At 37.5% G+C, this 15088-nt stretch overlaps 1 protein-coding gene across 12 annotated transcripts in view; it reads left to right on the top strand.

Moving 5' to 3' along the window:
• Positions 1–13267, top strand: part of AKAP9 (A-kinase anchoring protein 9) — a 154214-nt gene extending 140947 nt beyond the window's left edge. For 11 of the 12 annotated variants that reach the window (XM_072784206.1, XM_072784201.1, XM_072784202.1 and 8 more), the window contains 7 exons: positions 433–615; positions 1606–1806; positions 2698–2930; positions 5397–5482; positions 6663–6792; positions 7974–8113; positions 12724–13267. In XM_072784206.1, coding sequence (XP_072640307.1) covers positions 433–615; positions 1606–1806; positions 2698–2930; positions 5397–5482; positions 6663–6792; positions 7974–8113; positions 12724–12758 — 1008 coding nt within the window. In that variant the 3' untranslated portion in view covers positions 12759–13267. The remainder of the gene's footprint in view (positions 1–432; positions 616–1605; positions 1807–2697; positions 2931–5396; positions 5483–6662; positions 6793–7973; positions 8114–12723) is intronic. The other variant, XM_072784209.1, reaches the window with a different exon arrangement.
• The last annotated feature ends 1821 nt before the right edge of the window (positions 13268–15088 follow it).

Raw genomic sequence — 15088 nt, 5'->3', positions numbered from 1 at the left:
ATGACCCAACCCAAAGGCAGATGCTTAACTGACTGGGCCACTCATGTGCCCCCAAAGGAATATTTTAAGACATAAATTTTGTTTGTAGCACACTCTGAAAGCCTTTAGGGCTCTCTGCTGCCTCCATTTAGGTCTATTATCTATAAAGTGAAGGCAGCCTTTACTCTAACGTAACCAAGCAACCTGTAGCTCCTGAAAAGCAACACACTCTCCAACAAAACCCTTGTGCCTTTACACATGCTATTCCTTCTGCTTAATATGCTCTTCCCTATCTTCTTTCCTACCTATGAAATGCTTCCTAGTTATTTAAGACTCAGTTCAAGCACCACTTCATCATGAAATCTGGTGTTCTCAGCGTCTGCTCACATGTTGATGTGCATTGTTCATAAACATTTGTGCTTACACGACCTTAGTACCATTTTCTCTTTCTAGCCTGGTTTAGTGTCCCCTGGTACTTCTTGTGGCTCGTTGACTGAAAGACTGCTAAGACAAAATGCTGAGCTGACAGGACATATCAGCCAACTGACAGAAGAAAAGAATGATTTGAGAAATACAGTTATGAAGCTAGAAGAACAAATCAGGCGGTATCGACAGATAGGAGCTGGCAGAGATTATGTACGTCTGATTTTAGTGTGACCATGTTAGAAATATTGCTGAGTTACAATTTCTACTCTCTAGTTTCAATTTTTAACTCTAATATAAAAATATTAGATATCTGATTCTTAGTAAGATCATTGAAAAATGGTAGAGAGATGACAATAATAATGATAATAATAATAATAGATATCATTTATTGGGGGCCTTCTCTGGGCCAGATCCTGGGTTCTGTACATTCAGAATCTTTAATCCACATTCAGTCTTGCACATGAGAAAACTGAAGTCTGTAGTCCAATCAAGAACTGCTTATCTCCAAAGCCAGATACTTTGCTACCTAGGAACCACCAGTGGGTCCATGTTAAGAAATGTTCAAATGTGAATTCTGACTGTTCCTCATCAGTTAATTATCAGTTATTATGTTTGTGACTCAAGTGAAAGATGCCATTAAATTATTTATTTCAGTCTAATAAACCAACCACTCTAGCAGTTTATTTAAAATTTTTTCCAGTTAAAAACTACAAAATAAATTGCTAGCTTCTGTAATATAAAGATAGGAATATAATATAAAGATAGAAAGGACTCCTGAGACAAATACAGGATAACACATCCACAGAGCTTCTGCATGGATCCACTTCCCTGTGTATAGCCGGGGGTTTTTTTCCGCACTCCCCCAAGGCGCTGTTTCAGGGTTAGGCTCTACATTTGAACCCAGATGGTCGGTCTATTTATTAAGTCTCTAGACTTTATATTTCAAAGCTCTGCAAAAATCTAAGCACTGTCTTTTGGGTGAGGCTTCCATAAAGATTTTGTTTTAAAATTAATCTACTAAGCAAAGGACCATATACTTAATGTATATTCTTTACTATCAATTGAGATCGCTGTTGAACTCTCCCTCTCTGAGATTGGAAAGCTGAGATCCCATAGGGGATACCTTTAATGTGTTTAATTTAGATTTTTCTTCAGAGACTTATTCCTAAAACTCATGTAAGTGGGCTCTCGTTTCTGCAGTCTTCCAGGTTTTCATTCAGTGGTGGTGCCAGCATTGAAGCCATCATTGCTTCTGAAAAAGAAATCTGGAACAGAGAAAAGTTGACTCTCCAAAAATCCTTGAAAAGAGCAGAAGCTGAAGTGTATAAACTGAAAGCTGAACTAAGAAATGAAACTTTACTTCACAACCTGAGCCCTGATTCAGAGCATGCTGCTATAAAGGTAGGAGACATCTTCCATCTAAACATGTACCAAGGCTGGTCCTCTTGCCTTGTTTCATCTCTCACTAACCTTAACTGAACAGAGTAAAGAAATTTAGGTGGCGCTCAGGCTGCCTCTAGGTCTCTCACTATTCGATGTGCGTCATGAGTACAGGCCTCCAGCTGGTCACAAAAACTTGGTGGCAAGGCATGCCGTACTGGCAGCACCGCGAGCTCACGGTCCTGCTTCCCACCATTTCATCCCTGAAGACCAACAGAAAGTTTCATTTCTACTGCCAACAAAAGCTCTACTACATTCAATACCAGAGCATCATGTTCTGTAAGATGGTAAACCCTCTGAACTGCCTTTCTCCTGACTAAAATGAATACTGTAGTTAAAACTGCTTTTAATCTGTTAACATAAAATCCAAAACAGAAAGAAACATGTTTGGAATATTTCTTTTAACTATGGAGTGAACATAAATTTATGCTTCTTGAAGAGACAGAGAACATTAACATTGAAAACTTTAAAGAAAAAAAAGATTAGCGACCGTAATAATAAAAGTAGCTCTACGCAGTTAGAGGAGAAAAAAACTGAGATAATAATGGAATGACAAAAATATTTGCAATGAATATGATGAATAGAGCCTAAACTCCAAAATGAAACCCCAAACCTAAGTATAAGGTTTGTAGTCACATTCCATGGACTAAAAAGAGGCAGAAATGTAAAATCTAAGGTTGATTATCTTTATCTTCAACTTTGCTGATCAAATGGAAAACAGTAGTAGGATATCTGCCATTCCACTACTAGTACTTTTGTAAAATAAAATCTATGTTATCTTCCCCTAGAGAACAATTTGAATGGCTTTTCAATAATGTCTTTATGTTCTTCCCCCCTTTTTTTTTAACATAGAGAATTTATGGTAAATACCTGAGGGCAGAAAGTTTTCGGAAAGCGCTCATTTATCAGAAGAAATACCTGCTGCTATTACTGGGTGGGTTTCAGGAATGTGAAGATGCCACCCTGGCTCTGCTGGCCCGGATGGGGGGACAGCCAGCCTTCACAGACCTAGAGGTGATCACCAATCGTCCAAGGGGCTTCACCAGGTTTCGGTCAGCCGTCAGAGTGTCCATGGCAATTTCTAGGTAAAGTGTTGGAAATAAAATGCATTTTAATAGAATCTGAAAGGATTTAGATTTTTAATCCTCTCCTTTCTCTGCCTAGTATGCTCCGTATTCATGTATATGAGACATTTATCATCAATAAAACATGCCGACTTCTTTCTTTCATTCTTGTAGCCAGGGATACCTTATATTGCACCATGAAGATCCTATAAAAAGGGCTTCCCAGGTGCAGGTAGCTAGTAACTCAGAGCTGGCACATCCCATCTGGATTGTGTTTTGGTTTTGTTTTATTTTTTAACTCTGAATAAGGCCATGAACTAGCTCAGACCTATAAATAAAAGGAATCACAAAAGGGAAAAAAATGTTTTTGAAAAATTACTTAGGCTACACATTCATTTTCTTCATTGCTAAAATAACCCACTCATGGGGTTCAGCTACACAAAGCCCTGGCCTAACATCTGCATTCAAACCGAAGGTTAGCCTTTAGGGCATTGGACTATGCTAGTGCTTTTGTAACTCTTCCTCTAGTAGTTCTAAGCTAGGAACTACTAAGTTCTAAGCTTTTGTAACTCTTCCTCTAGTAGTTCTAAGCTAGGAACTCTGGTACTCATTTGTGGTTGAAATGGAGCCACTCAGGACTCCCCACTGAAGGGAGTCTGAGTCCTGACTTCACCTAGGTGATAAATACCAAACTCTCACAGAGTTTGGAGAGTCCAAACTCTCACCTGGGTGATATATACTCAGGCCCCTAGGCTTCTTCATATTTCCCCTCCCTTTTATTTATATAGGAACCAGACAGTCTCAGAAGAATTTTTAGTTTTTAAAGTTCTTCCTATCAGATCACATTTGATGATTTTAGGTCTTCAGAGGGTTTTGTCCTTTATCCTTGACCTGTCTTTTCCTTGAAAAATATGACAGAATTTTTTAACTAGAAGCTGTCTGAGATCACCTGGTTTAGAATACCATCTCACAGATGAGGAAACTGAGGCACACAGAAGGATTGCAAAGCCAGTAGTGGTAGAGCTAGGACAATCACCCAGGGCTCCCAAGTCTCATCCATGTGGGCTCTGTAAAGGAAGCTCACATTTTATTTTATTAATGGTCTGAGACCCTCCTTGCCTCTGCTCCTTCACATTGTTGTCAGGTGGTTCCAGTTTCTCCTTATCTTCCATTCCTTTCATTACCTTGTACACTGTATAGGGTTAAGTGCTAGAAGATGCACTTACTGATGAAGAAAAAATACAAACCTTACCAAAATCCCTAAAGACAGCTCACTTCCTAATGGGAAAAACCAGTATGCTCATAACTTAGACACTAAGTGACAGGTCACAGGAGTTAGTTATTAATTTTATTGGAAGAATTTGAGAGGGTTCCATGAAAGCCAGTTGCTATTAAAGGACTGCATTCTAACTCCCTCTTTTTTGTCCTCCTATATGTTTATTGTATTTTCACCCTCCTAAAACTGAGCTTTGCAACTGATTGGAATTAAGAAATCAAAGTTAGTGTTCCAGAAAGTTCCTTGAGCCAGGGTAGGGGAGGCAGCACCTCGCTATAGCTGATCTGCAACACTCCTACCCCCATTCCTTTTAAAGCCTTATTGTTTTTTGGCCCTGATCCCATGGCCACACTTATTTTCCAGCTTTCCCAGCTTAGTCTCACTGCCAGGGTGAAGGTCTGTTTATTCTCGTTCCATCTCATTTGTATGATAATCTCCATTCTTTTTTCTTTTTTCTTTTTTTTTTTTTTTTTAAAGATGTTATTTGTTAGAAAGAGAGAGAGAGAACAAGAACAGGGGGCAGGAAGAGGGAGAAGCTGACTCCCCGCTGAGCAGGGAACCCAACAGGGCCCAACCCCAGGACTCCGGGATCATGACCTGAGCTGAAGGCAAATGCTTAACCAACTGAGCCACCCAGGCACCCCATTCTTTTTTTTTTTTTTTTTAAGTTTTTTTTTTTTAAGATTTTATTTATTTATACATGAGGGACACAAAGAGAGAGACAGGCAGAGACACAGGCAGAGGGAGAAGCAGGCTCCATGCAGGAAGCCCGACATGGGACTCGATCCTGGGTCTCCAGGATCACGCCCCGGGCCGAAGGCAGGCACTACACCGCTGAGCCACCCAGGGATCTCCCAGGCACCCCATTCTTTTCTCTTTGATTATTTCTCATCCTTTCTTTGCCCATCCGCTTTTCTCTTTTCTGTTTTTGCCCTTCATTTCTTTGTGTCCTAAACCTCTAAAGTCAGAACCCTGTGCTGGCAATAGAAGAGACCTCTGCTGCATCTTGGGAAGCCAGTCTATTCTCTTCCAGTTTATTTTGCCACAAACCAGAGAACATTTGCATGATTTTAGATTAGGCAGTCATGTGACTGTGTTGAAAGTTGTTCTGTGTTCATATTCAAATGTATGACTTCATTTTGTGGGATATGTGTATTTATACTCTTTCCATTATAGATGTGCTGTGAAATTTTTCTTGGCATCTTTTTTAGAATGAAATTTTTGGTTCGACGGTGGCAACGAGTCACAAGTTCTGGTTCCATCAATATTAACAGGGATGGCTTTGGACTGAATCCAGGTGAAGTCAAAATAGGATTTCTTGTGTTTATGATTCTCTCAAAATTACTGTTTGTGTAATATGTTCCAAATAATGTGTTCTGGGACCTGTGTTGTCCAAAGACCAGAGCCCTATACCAACAGAGCTGGGGAGTTTGCTGTTTAAAGAGTAAAGAGAGATGATTTTTATGGACCACTGAGTCTGTACTAAGCCCTCCTTTTTCCACGTTTTCTCATTTATTCTCCCAATCCTTTGATATAAGCACGGCTACTGTTATTCTCACTTTATAGAAGAAAAACTAAGGCATGGGAAGCATTTGTTTGCCCCCAGATTACCCAGTAGGAAGAGGCAGAGCCAGCCACTTAAGAACTGCATGTAAGAGTTTGATTCCAGATAGGATTGCTGTTACTCAGTTTTATGGAATTTATGGTTTGAAGTTTTCACAATTTAGCAGTATTTATGTTTCTGAGTTTACATATAGGTTGTATATAATGGTAACAGTTAAGATTCCTTCTGTCTACACCTAAAAGTGGAAACAAACATTCGAATTTCAACATTTTAGGCATGTGGATGAACTCAGAAGCTGGGGAGTATACAGAGTTTCAGGCACACAGCATAGCTGTATTAATGCAGCTATGTATTGGTATTAAACCACCTTTACATATTCTACCAGTAACCAAGCAGAGAAAGAGGAAATATATTTGGTATCCTAAACAAAGTGCCTTGAAATATGCATCCTTACACAGAAACAGCTGAAATCTATACCATAAGGAGTTCTGTGCTATAAGTTAGCAAATCTTGATTTCACGTTTTTTTCTAATAAAAGTAGAATGGTGTGATGTAATATTTTTTTATCCACATCATCTTTTTCCCCAAACTATACACACTCAAATACCCCTCACTTCACCTCTAATTATAACTAGGAAGAGATCTTTTAAAAAGAAAATATTCCGATTAAATAGTTTATTTTCTTTGAGGTATAGTTCCAGATTGTCAGAAATACTTATATTCAAGGGAAAACTAACAGTTCTATTGTTTTTTCTCTTCTTTAGAAAGAATAACTGAAATTGAGTATAAATAGTAGGTAGTGTTGTATAATACAGTATTATAGTCCTTTGAGCCTTTATCTGTTTTGTAGAAATTTTTCAAGGGCTTAATATTTTTTTTCCTTTACAATGTGGTCCATTTTGGACTACTTTAGGTGCTGAAAAGACTGACCCATTTTATCATTCTTCTGGTGGGCTGGAGCTCTATGGAGAACCAAGACACACTACATATCGATCAAGATCAGAGCTGGACTATCCTAGGTCTCCTTTACCTTTTCAAAATAGGTAAGAATTTGATAAGCATGCCTGGAGTAGTTACATGTACTAATTTTTTTAACAGAGAATGGAGTACAGTGTTAGGGCTTTGACTCCTTTGCATCGAGATAACTAGATGTATCTTTAGTTGCATATGTTGTATATAATCTAAGGCTCAGAATCAAAAGTACTTTTTGGATTTATACCTGCTTTCCAAGGATATAGGAAACTGAACTGACCAGGTATCTCTTTTGGTAGATGCTGTGGTTAGATATTGGGAAAAGTATTAACTACAATTAACAGTCTCAGGGGATTATGAAAAAAAAAAACCTCTAAAGTCTACATGATAAGATGCATTTGTACATACACAGTGTTTCTTGAGGACTTTTGCAACAAGCATTGTATTGGCCACTTTTATGTCGATTTAATAGCTGCTTTGAGTTTATTAGAAATTTTTTTGCCTTATGCATCACAAGCTCAGACATTTGAGGGTACAGATTAAGCCTAGCTTTTCTAGGCTTAGGTCCCCAAGTACTTATTGAGGCTCATTGACTGAAAGACTACTGGGGCAAAATGCTGAGCTGACAGGACATGTCGGCCAACTAAGTGAAGAAAAGAATGATTATGAACATGCTTATGAATCTAGAAGAACATATCAGGTGTTATCACTAGACAAGAACTAACAAATTATATACATCTATTTTTAGCATGGCCACATACATGCTAATATTGCAGAGTTACAATTTCTTCTCTCTAGTTTCAGTTTTTAACCCTAATAATGTAAAAATATTAAGTATCTGATTCTTAGTAAGATCACTGGAAAATATAGGGATGACATTAATATTTATATTAGATATATTACATAATAATATAATTATAACAATAATTAATGATTATTGGAGCCTTCTCTGATCCTGGGTTATATACATTCAAAATCTCTAATCCACATTCAGCCTTGCACATTAGAAAACTGAAGTTCATAGTCAAACCAAGAACTATATATCTGCAAAGCCAAATACTTTGCTACCTATGGACCAACCGAAGACACACAGTACAGAAATGTTCAAATGTGAATTCTGACTCTTCTTGCCAGTTTATGTTCATAACTCAAGTTACAGATTTATCTTTTGAGAGGGCAGGGTGGAAGCAGGTTGTTACATTACTTGCTTTGTGGATAATTTGGCTTCATGTTCATATTTTTAATTTCATAGGTACCCAGGCCCTCCGGCTGATTTAAATCCGAGTTCATTAGCATGTTCTCAGCTTCAGAATTATGACCCCGACAGAGCCCTGACAGATTATATCACACGGCTAGAAGCCCTACAGAGACGACTTGGAACTGTACAGTCAGGTACTCTCAGCTTTACCATATGTATTATTATTATTATTATTAGCAGCCCCATAGTGCTGGACCAACCCAGAGCTCTCCATTCTCTTTCTGAAACTTTTTGACCTTCCTCATTAGATAATCAAATCTTAGAGTTTAGTTCATGAGTTACCAGGTTAGACTTAGGAATTTAACTCAAGAGATGATTTATCACCTCAGATTTCACTCCTACAAAAAATAGATTCCCTACTCGGATCGATTAGATGAAATGCACAACAGGCACCAGTGTACAAAGTCCTGAGGCTTACGAGTCTGCTGGAGAACGTGTTCCTAAGTATATGCTCCTGAACAACACAGGTTTGAACTGCACAGGGCCACTTATATACAGACTTTTCTCACTAAATACACTACAGTATTGTAAATGTATTTTGTGTTACGATTTTCTTACTGTTTTCTTTTCTCTAGCTTTATTGTAAGAATACAAGATATAATATAAAAATATGTATTAATGGACTCTGTTACCTATAAGGCTTTCTTAGCTGTAGGCTATTAAGTTTTGGGGAAGTCAAAAGTTGTACATGGATTTTTGACTGTGTAAGAGGTCAGCACCCTTCACCCCCACATTGTTCATTGGTCAATAACCGTAATATGTTAGCATGCAAATTAGGGGTGGGGAGATGAGAGAAGGAAGCAAGTATCTTAAGCATTTAATGCAGCCATTATCCCTACTAGGACCCGGTGCTTTTTATATTCCATTCAAAAGACTTTATAAGTATGACCTTTTTTCCCCTCTGTTCAAAAACACAAAAAAATTTGTACTTAATAGATGTGTGGATTCCTTATTCATTGTGGGACAATCTCTTTTCCCTATCTCCCTTCAAATTCACTCGATTCAGTGGTTTGAATCTTCTTAATTTAAAGTGCATTAGATTAATTTATGTGCTTAAATTATGTGCTTTATGTGCACACAAATTAATTTATGTGCTTCTTAATTTAATGTGCTTTAATTTAAAATCTACTTTTATATTTTGTTTTTACTTTTGTGAAAGACCGTTTTTTTCCTACTATTCTCACAAACTAGATAGCACTAACAGCTGGGTTGTTTGTTTTTTTTTAAGATTTTTAAAATTTATTTATTCATGAGATACACAGAGAGAGGGAAAGAGAGGCAGAGACACAGGCAGAGGGAGAAGCAGGCTCCATGCAGGGAGCCCAACGTGGGACTAGATCCTGGGTCTCCAGGATCACACCGTGAGCTGAAAGCAAGCGCCAAACCACTGAGCCACCCAGGGATCCCCAGCAGGTTATTTTTAGGAGTTTGTCTCCTCATACAAGAAATCATCTAACCCAAGCAACTTGTAGTCATATGAAACTGTTATTATTATAGCTGGACTTTGTCTGGTATGGTTTGGTTTGGTTTATATTTTGTTTTGAGCATTTGAGATTTCACAAGACTCAGATTTTAAAGACCAAAAGATTTTTCAAGAGGCAAGAGGTATAGGCTAGAACATTCAACCTGCTGGGTACTTCAAAGAGAATCTTAACATTAGTTTTACCTTGCTATAGAGCCACAGTGACTTTTAAATATATACTCAAAATCTCTTCTAAAAATCAGCTCAGGGGTGCCTAGGTGGCTTGGTCATTTGAGCATCTAACTCTTGGTTTCATCTCAGGTCATGATCTCATGGGTCATGAGATCAAGCCCCTCATTGGGCTTTGGGCTCAACAGGGAGTCTGCCGTGAAGATTCACTCCCTCTACTGCCTCCGCTCACGTGCACGTGCTCTCTCTTTCAAATAAATCTAAAATCTAAAAAAATAAAAGTCAGTTCAAGTATGAATAAGACGTTTTTAGAAAAATAAAAAGCATTTTTTTATTGGTTATTTTTTTAAAAATAGGCTCTTCAGCCCAGCACAGAACCCCATGCAGGGCTTTAACTCACAACCCTGAGATCAAGATGGAGACCCAAGCTACTAACCAACTGAGCCACTCAGGGGCCGCAAAAAGCATTTTTTTAATGAAGGGTAATAGTAATCTTCTGCCCTTCATGAACTAGTTAATCTGGTGTAGGTAGAAAACTAATCTGAAATCACTACAGATATACCTTGTTTTTTATTGTCCTTCACTTTATTGCACTCTGCAGATAAGCATTTTTTACAAATTGAAGGTTTATCGCAACCCTGTGTCTGAGCACCTCTCTTGGTGCCATTTTTCCAACATTTGCTCACTTTCATGTCACATTTTGGTAACTCTCACAAATGTTTTAGACTTTTTCATTAGACCTGTGCTCAGTGATTTTTGATAATTGGTATTGTAATTGTATTGGAGGCACCACAAACAGTGCCCATATTAGACAGCGTACTTAATAAATATATGTGTTCTGACTGTTCCACCAACCAGCCGGCCATGCCTCTCTTTTCCTCTCCTCGAGTCTCCCTATTCCCTGAAACACAGCAATGTTGAAATCAAACCAGTTTAATAACCCTACGATGGCCTCTAGGTATTCACATGAAAGAGTCACACATCTCACTTTATTAAAATCAAGAGCTAGAAATGATTAAGCTTAGTGAGGAATGGGATGCCTGAGTGGCTCAGCGGTGGGACGTCTGCCTTTGGCTCAGGACTGATCTGGTCCCAGTTTGGGGATCGAGTCCCACATTGGGCTCCCTGTGAGGAGCCTGCTTCTCCCTCTGCCTATGTGCCTCTATCTCTGTGTCTCTCATGAATAAATAAATAAAATCTTAAAAAAAAAAAAAATCAGTGAGCAAGGCAAGTCAAAAGCCAAGATTGCACCAAAGAGCCAAGCTATAAATGCAAAAGATAAGTTCTTGAAGGAAAGTAAAAGTGCTACACCAGTGAACATACAAATGATACGAAAGCCAAACAGCCTTATTGCTGATAGGGAGAAAGTTTTAGTGGTCTGGATAGAATATCAAACCAACCACAACATTCTCTTATTCCAAAGTCTAATCCAGAGCAAGGCCCTAACTCTCCTCAATTCTATAAAGGCTGAAAGAATTAAGGAAGCTGTAGAAGAAAGTTTGAAGCAAGCAGAAGTTGGTTGATGTGTTTTAAGGAAAGAAGTCTTCATAGCGTAAAGTGCAAGGTGAAGCAGCAAGTGCTGGTGTAGAAGCCCTGAGTTACCCAGAACATGTAGCTAAGATAATTCATGAAGGTGGCTACACTTAATAATAGATGCTGAATGTAGACAGTATAGCCTTCTTTTGGAAGAAGATGCCATCTAGGCCTGTCATAGCTGGAGATGAAGAGTCAGTGTCTAGTCTCAGAGGATGGGCTGACTCTCTTCTCGGGGCCTTCTCTCTTCTTCAGCTGGTAACTTAAGTTGAAGCCGGTGCTCATTTACCATTTCAAAAATCCTAGAGTCCATAAGAGTTCTGGTAAATCTGCTCTGCCTGTGTTACATCTGGATAGAACACCACATCTTTTTACAACATGGTGTACTGAGTATTTTAAGCCCATTGTTGAGATCTGTTCAGTAAAAAAGATTTCAGAATATTACTGTTCATTGATAATACACCTGCTCACCCAAGAGCTCTGATTTACAACAGGATTAATGTTTACGTGCCTGCTAACACAACATCCATTCTGCAGCCCATGGATCGAGGAGTAATTTTGATTTTCAAGTCTTATACTTTATAAAGTATATTTTGTAAGGTTCTAACAACCATAGATAGAGATTTCCCTGACAGATCTGAGCAAAGTAAACCAAAAACCTTCTGGAAAGGATTCACCATTCTAGATGCCAGTAAAAACATTTGTGATTCATGAGAAGAGGTCAAAATATCAACATGAATAGGAGTTTGGAAGTTGATTTCAAACCTGGTGCCTGACTTTGAAGTATTGACTGGCAGAAGTAACTGCAGTTGTGGTGGAAATAGTAGGACAACTAAAAGTAGAGCCTGAAGATGGAACTAAATTGCTGCAATCTTATGATGAAACTTTTTAATGGTTGAGGGGTTGTTTATGGAAGAGCAAGAAAAAAAAAAAGTAATCTCTTGAGATAGAATCTGTTCTTAGTGAAGATGCTGTGAAGATTGTTGAAACGATAACAAAGGATTTATAATATTACATAAATTTAGTTGATAAAATAGCAGAGTTTGAGAGGATTGATTCCAGTTTTGAAAGTTCTAAACTGAGTAAAATGGTATCAAACAGCATCACATGCTACAGAGAAATTGTTCATGAAAGGAAGAGCCAATTGGCGCAGCAAATATCATTTTTATTTTATATGAAATAATTGCCACAGCCACCCTAGTCTTCAGCAGCCACCAACATGGTCAGCAGCCTTCAACATCAAGACCCTCTACCAGCAAAAAGATCATAAGCTTAGATGATGATTAGCACTTTTTAATAATAAAGTGTTAAAGGTATGTACATTGTAATTTTAGACATAATGCTATTACATAAACAATTAATAGACTTTAGCATAGTGTAAACATAATTTTTATTTGCATGGGAAAACAAAAATTTATTGGACTCTGTATTGAATATTCACTTGATTGCAATAGTCTGAAAACAAACTTGCAGTATCACCATGGTATGCCTGTTCTAATTAGTCTGGCAAAGGGCAGCAATTTATTTTAAAATATTTTACGTCTTGTTTTTCTCTCATAGGTTCAACCCAGTTTCATGCTGGCATGAGAAGATAATCCTTTGAAACATGAATCAGTGATTTTAAACAAAATCCCTTTTGTAAGTTCGTTCTTTTGTGCTTTTGTATTGTGGATATTCAGCGGGACCAATATGAACACAGCTTATGATTGTATACAAATCTCTTGCCAGCACATGAAAACAAACTGGAATTTGTACATACTAGCATTGTGTATGTATTCATGCACAATAATCATTAAATTACATGTATATTTGTGGAATGCTAATTTAAATGATTAAATTATAAGACTTGTGTATTTATCGAATGGGTGAAAAGATTAAACTTTTGCGCATTATGATACTGCTGAATGTGTAGCTTGAGGTGTCCAGCACTTTTCTTATAAGGCTACTGAATTACATGTTTCTGCCCTAATATATTTGCTACTGGTGATGAAGACAGATACTATCACTTGTAGAGACCTATTTTTGTATAATGGTAGAAGTTTTGAATTTTATGGGGTATTTTGTCAAGTACTGAAATAAAAATGACTTCACCATTTTAACCACACTGTATTTGAAACTTCTTTTTATTCATTTATTTTTTTTTTTTAAACTTCTCATTTTTAAGTGAGCATAGTCCATTCAGGCTGCTGTAACAAAATACCAGAGACTATATGGTTTATCAAAAAACAGAAATTTACTTCTTACAGTTCCAGAGGCTGAGAAGTCAAAAATCAAGGTGCCAACAGATTTGGTGTCTGGTAAGAGCCTGCTTCCTGGTTCACAGACTACCGTCTTCTTGCTCTGTCATTACATGGCAGAAGGGACAAGGGAGATCTCTGAGGCTTCTTTAATAAGGACACTAACCCTATTCATGAGACTTCTCCCCCCATGACCTTATCACCTCCCAAAGCCCCCACTTCTGAATACTAACAAATTGAAGAATGGGTTTCAAAGAAGAATTTGAGGTGAGGGGGACACAAACATCGAGTCCGTCACAGTGCAGATTATCTCATTATCTGAAATATGTATACTTCGAGATTTAGAAAGTTGTCTTAATCTTAAAATACTATTGGGATTTTTCTTTCCCTCCCTCGAGAAAGCATTTTCTATGTGACTTGCTATTAACTTTACACCTACATATAGTATTTTTTAAAAACTATATTGATATTTTCATTAGTCTTACTTGTGTCCAAAAGTGCCTTCACAAAGCCATGCCCACTAGGATGATGCAAAAATCATTTAACTGAAAGAATCTTAAATTTTATTAACCACAGTGCTAAATGCAGCAGAATTAAGCAATATTTTTGCTGTCCACACCAAATTCCAGATTGGGAAACTCACAGAGATAATATAAATCTCAGTATTTCTTAACCAGAATCCTCCCTGAAACACTAAAACAGCAAGAGGAATAGTATTTAATGTTTATATGCTAAGAATTTTGTCTTACCACTGGACATTCTGTGATTTTTATACCAACAAACAGGGCTACATTCTTAGAGATTACCTAATTTTTTCATATTAGCAGCTAGGTTCCAAATAAGAGGAGTTCCAGAAATAACAAATATATTCTAAAGCAGTTATTTGAAGGGGGGAGGGTTGTTTTTAGTTAGCATAACTTGCCATTCAAAGCCTTTCTGCTGTGAAAATGGAGAAAGCGGATGGACAAGTGTCCCACTGTGTGACCATCAGCCCCCCCTTATGACATCAGGACTCTGCAGTCTGATTTGATGCCTCTCAGTAATGAGTCAGTGGTTAAAAATTATATTCAAGTCTAAAACAAACTATTATTCACTAAACAGACTAGCCTTACTCGGGTTTTGAAATTTTCTTGTGCTATGACCTCTCTAGCAGTCATTAAAAACTACAGGTCCCTTCTCAGAATATTGCTTTTAAGACATAATGTGTATAGGGTTGCAAAGGAAACCAATTACTTAGAAATAGTACATTTTTAGAAATAAGATCTAGCAGTAGATCTAATAACTACCATAATTTCAAAGTAGTGATGGAAGTAAAAGACATTTCAGGAGATCTGCAACATCTTAATATAAGAGAAATCTGTGATTTTTGTTTACAAAATCATGGGTACTGCTGATACTAGTATAGTCTGTTGCTTCATAAATAAAGGAAATGCTAAATTACAGTTTTAAATTAGTTTAAAGATGGATTTTTTTTCCCATCCAAGTTCCTAGATTCCTGAATTCTACTCACTGAAGCACACCTCTTTACAATTAATGAATAATACAGACTATATTTTTTTCTCAGAGATAATTTTAATATGAAAAACTCTTAACAGCAGAGATTTTTGCCTTCACAAATAGTTTAACGTGAGTCCTCTAATGTCTTTCCTTATACATAGGGAAAACGTTTTGGCCTCATCCAGTAAAAA

Source organism: Canis lupus, chromosome 18 (genome assembly GCF_048164855.1).
Source record: "Canis lupus baileyi chromosome 18, mCanLup2.hap1, whole genome shotgun sequence".
NCBI lineage: Eukaryota > Metazoa > Chordata > Mammalia > Carnivora > Canidae > Canis > Canis lupus.
The sequence above is the reverse complement of the archived record's forward strand: the minus strand, read 5'-3'. Positions and strand labels throughout refer to the sequence as shown.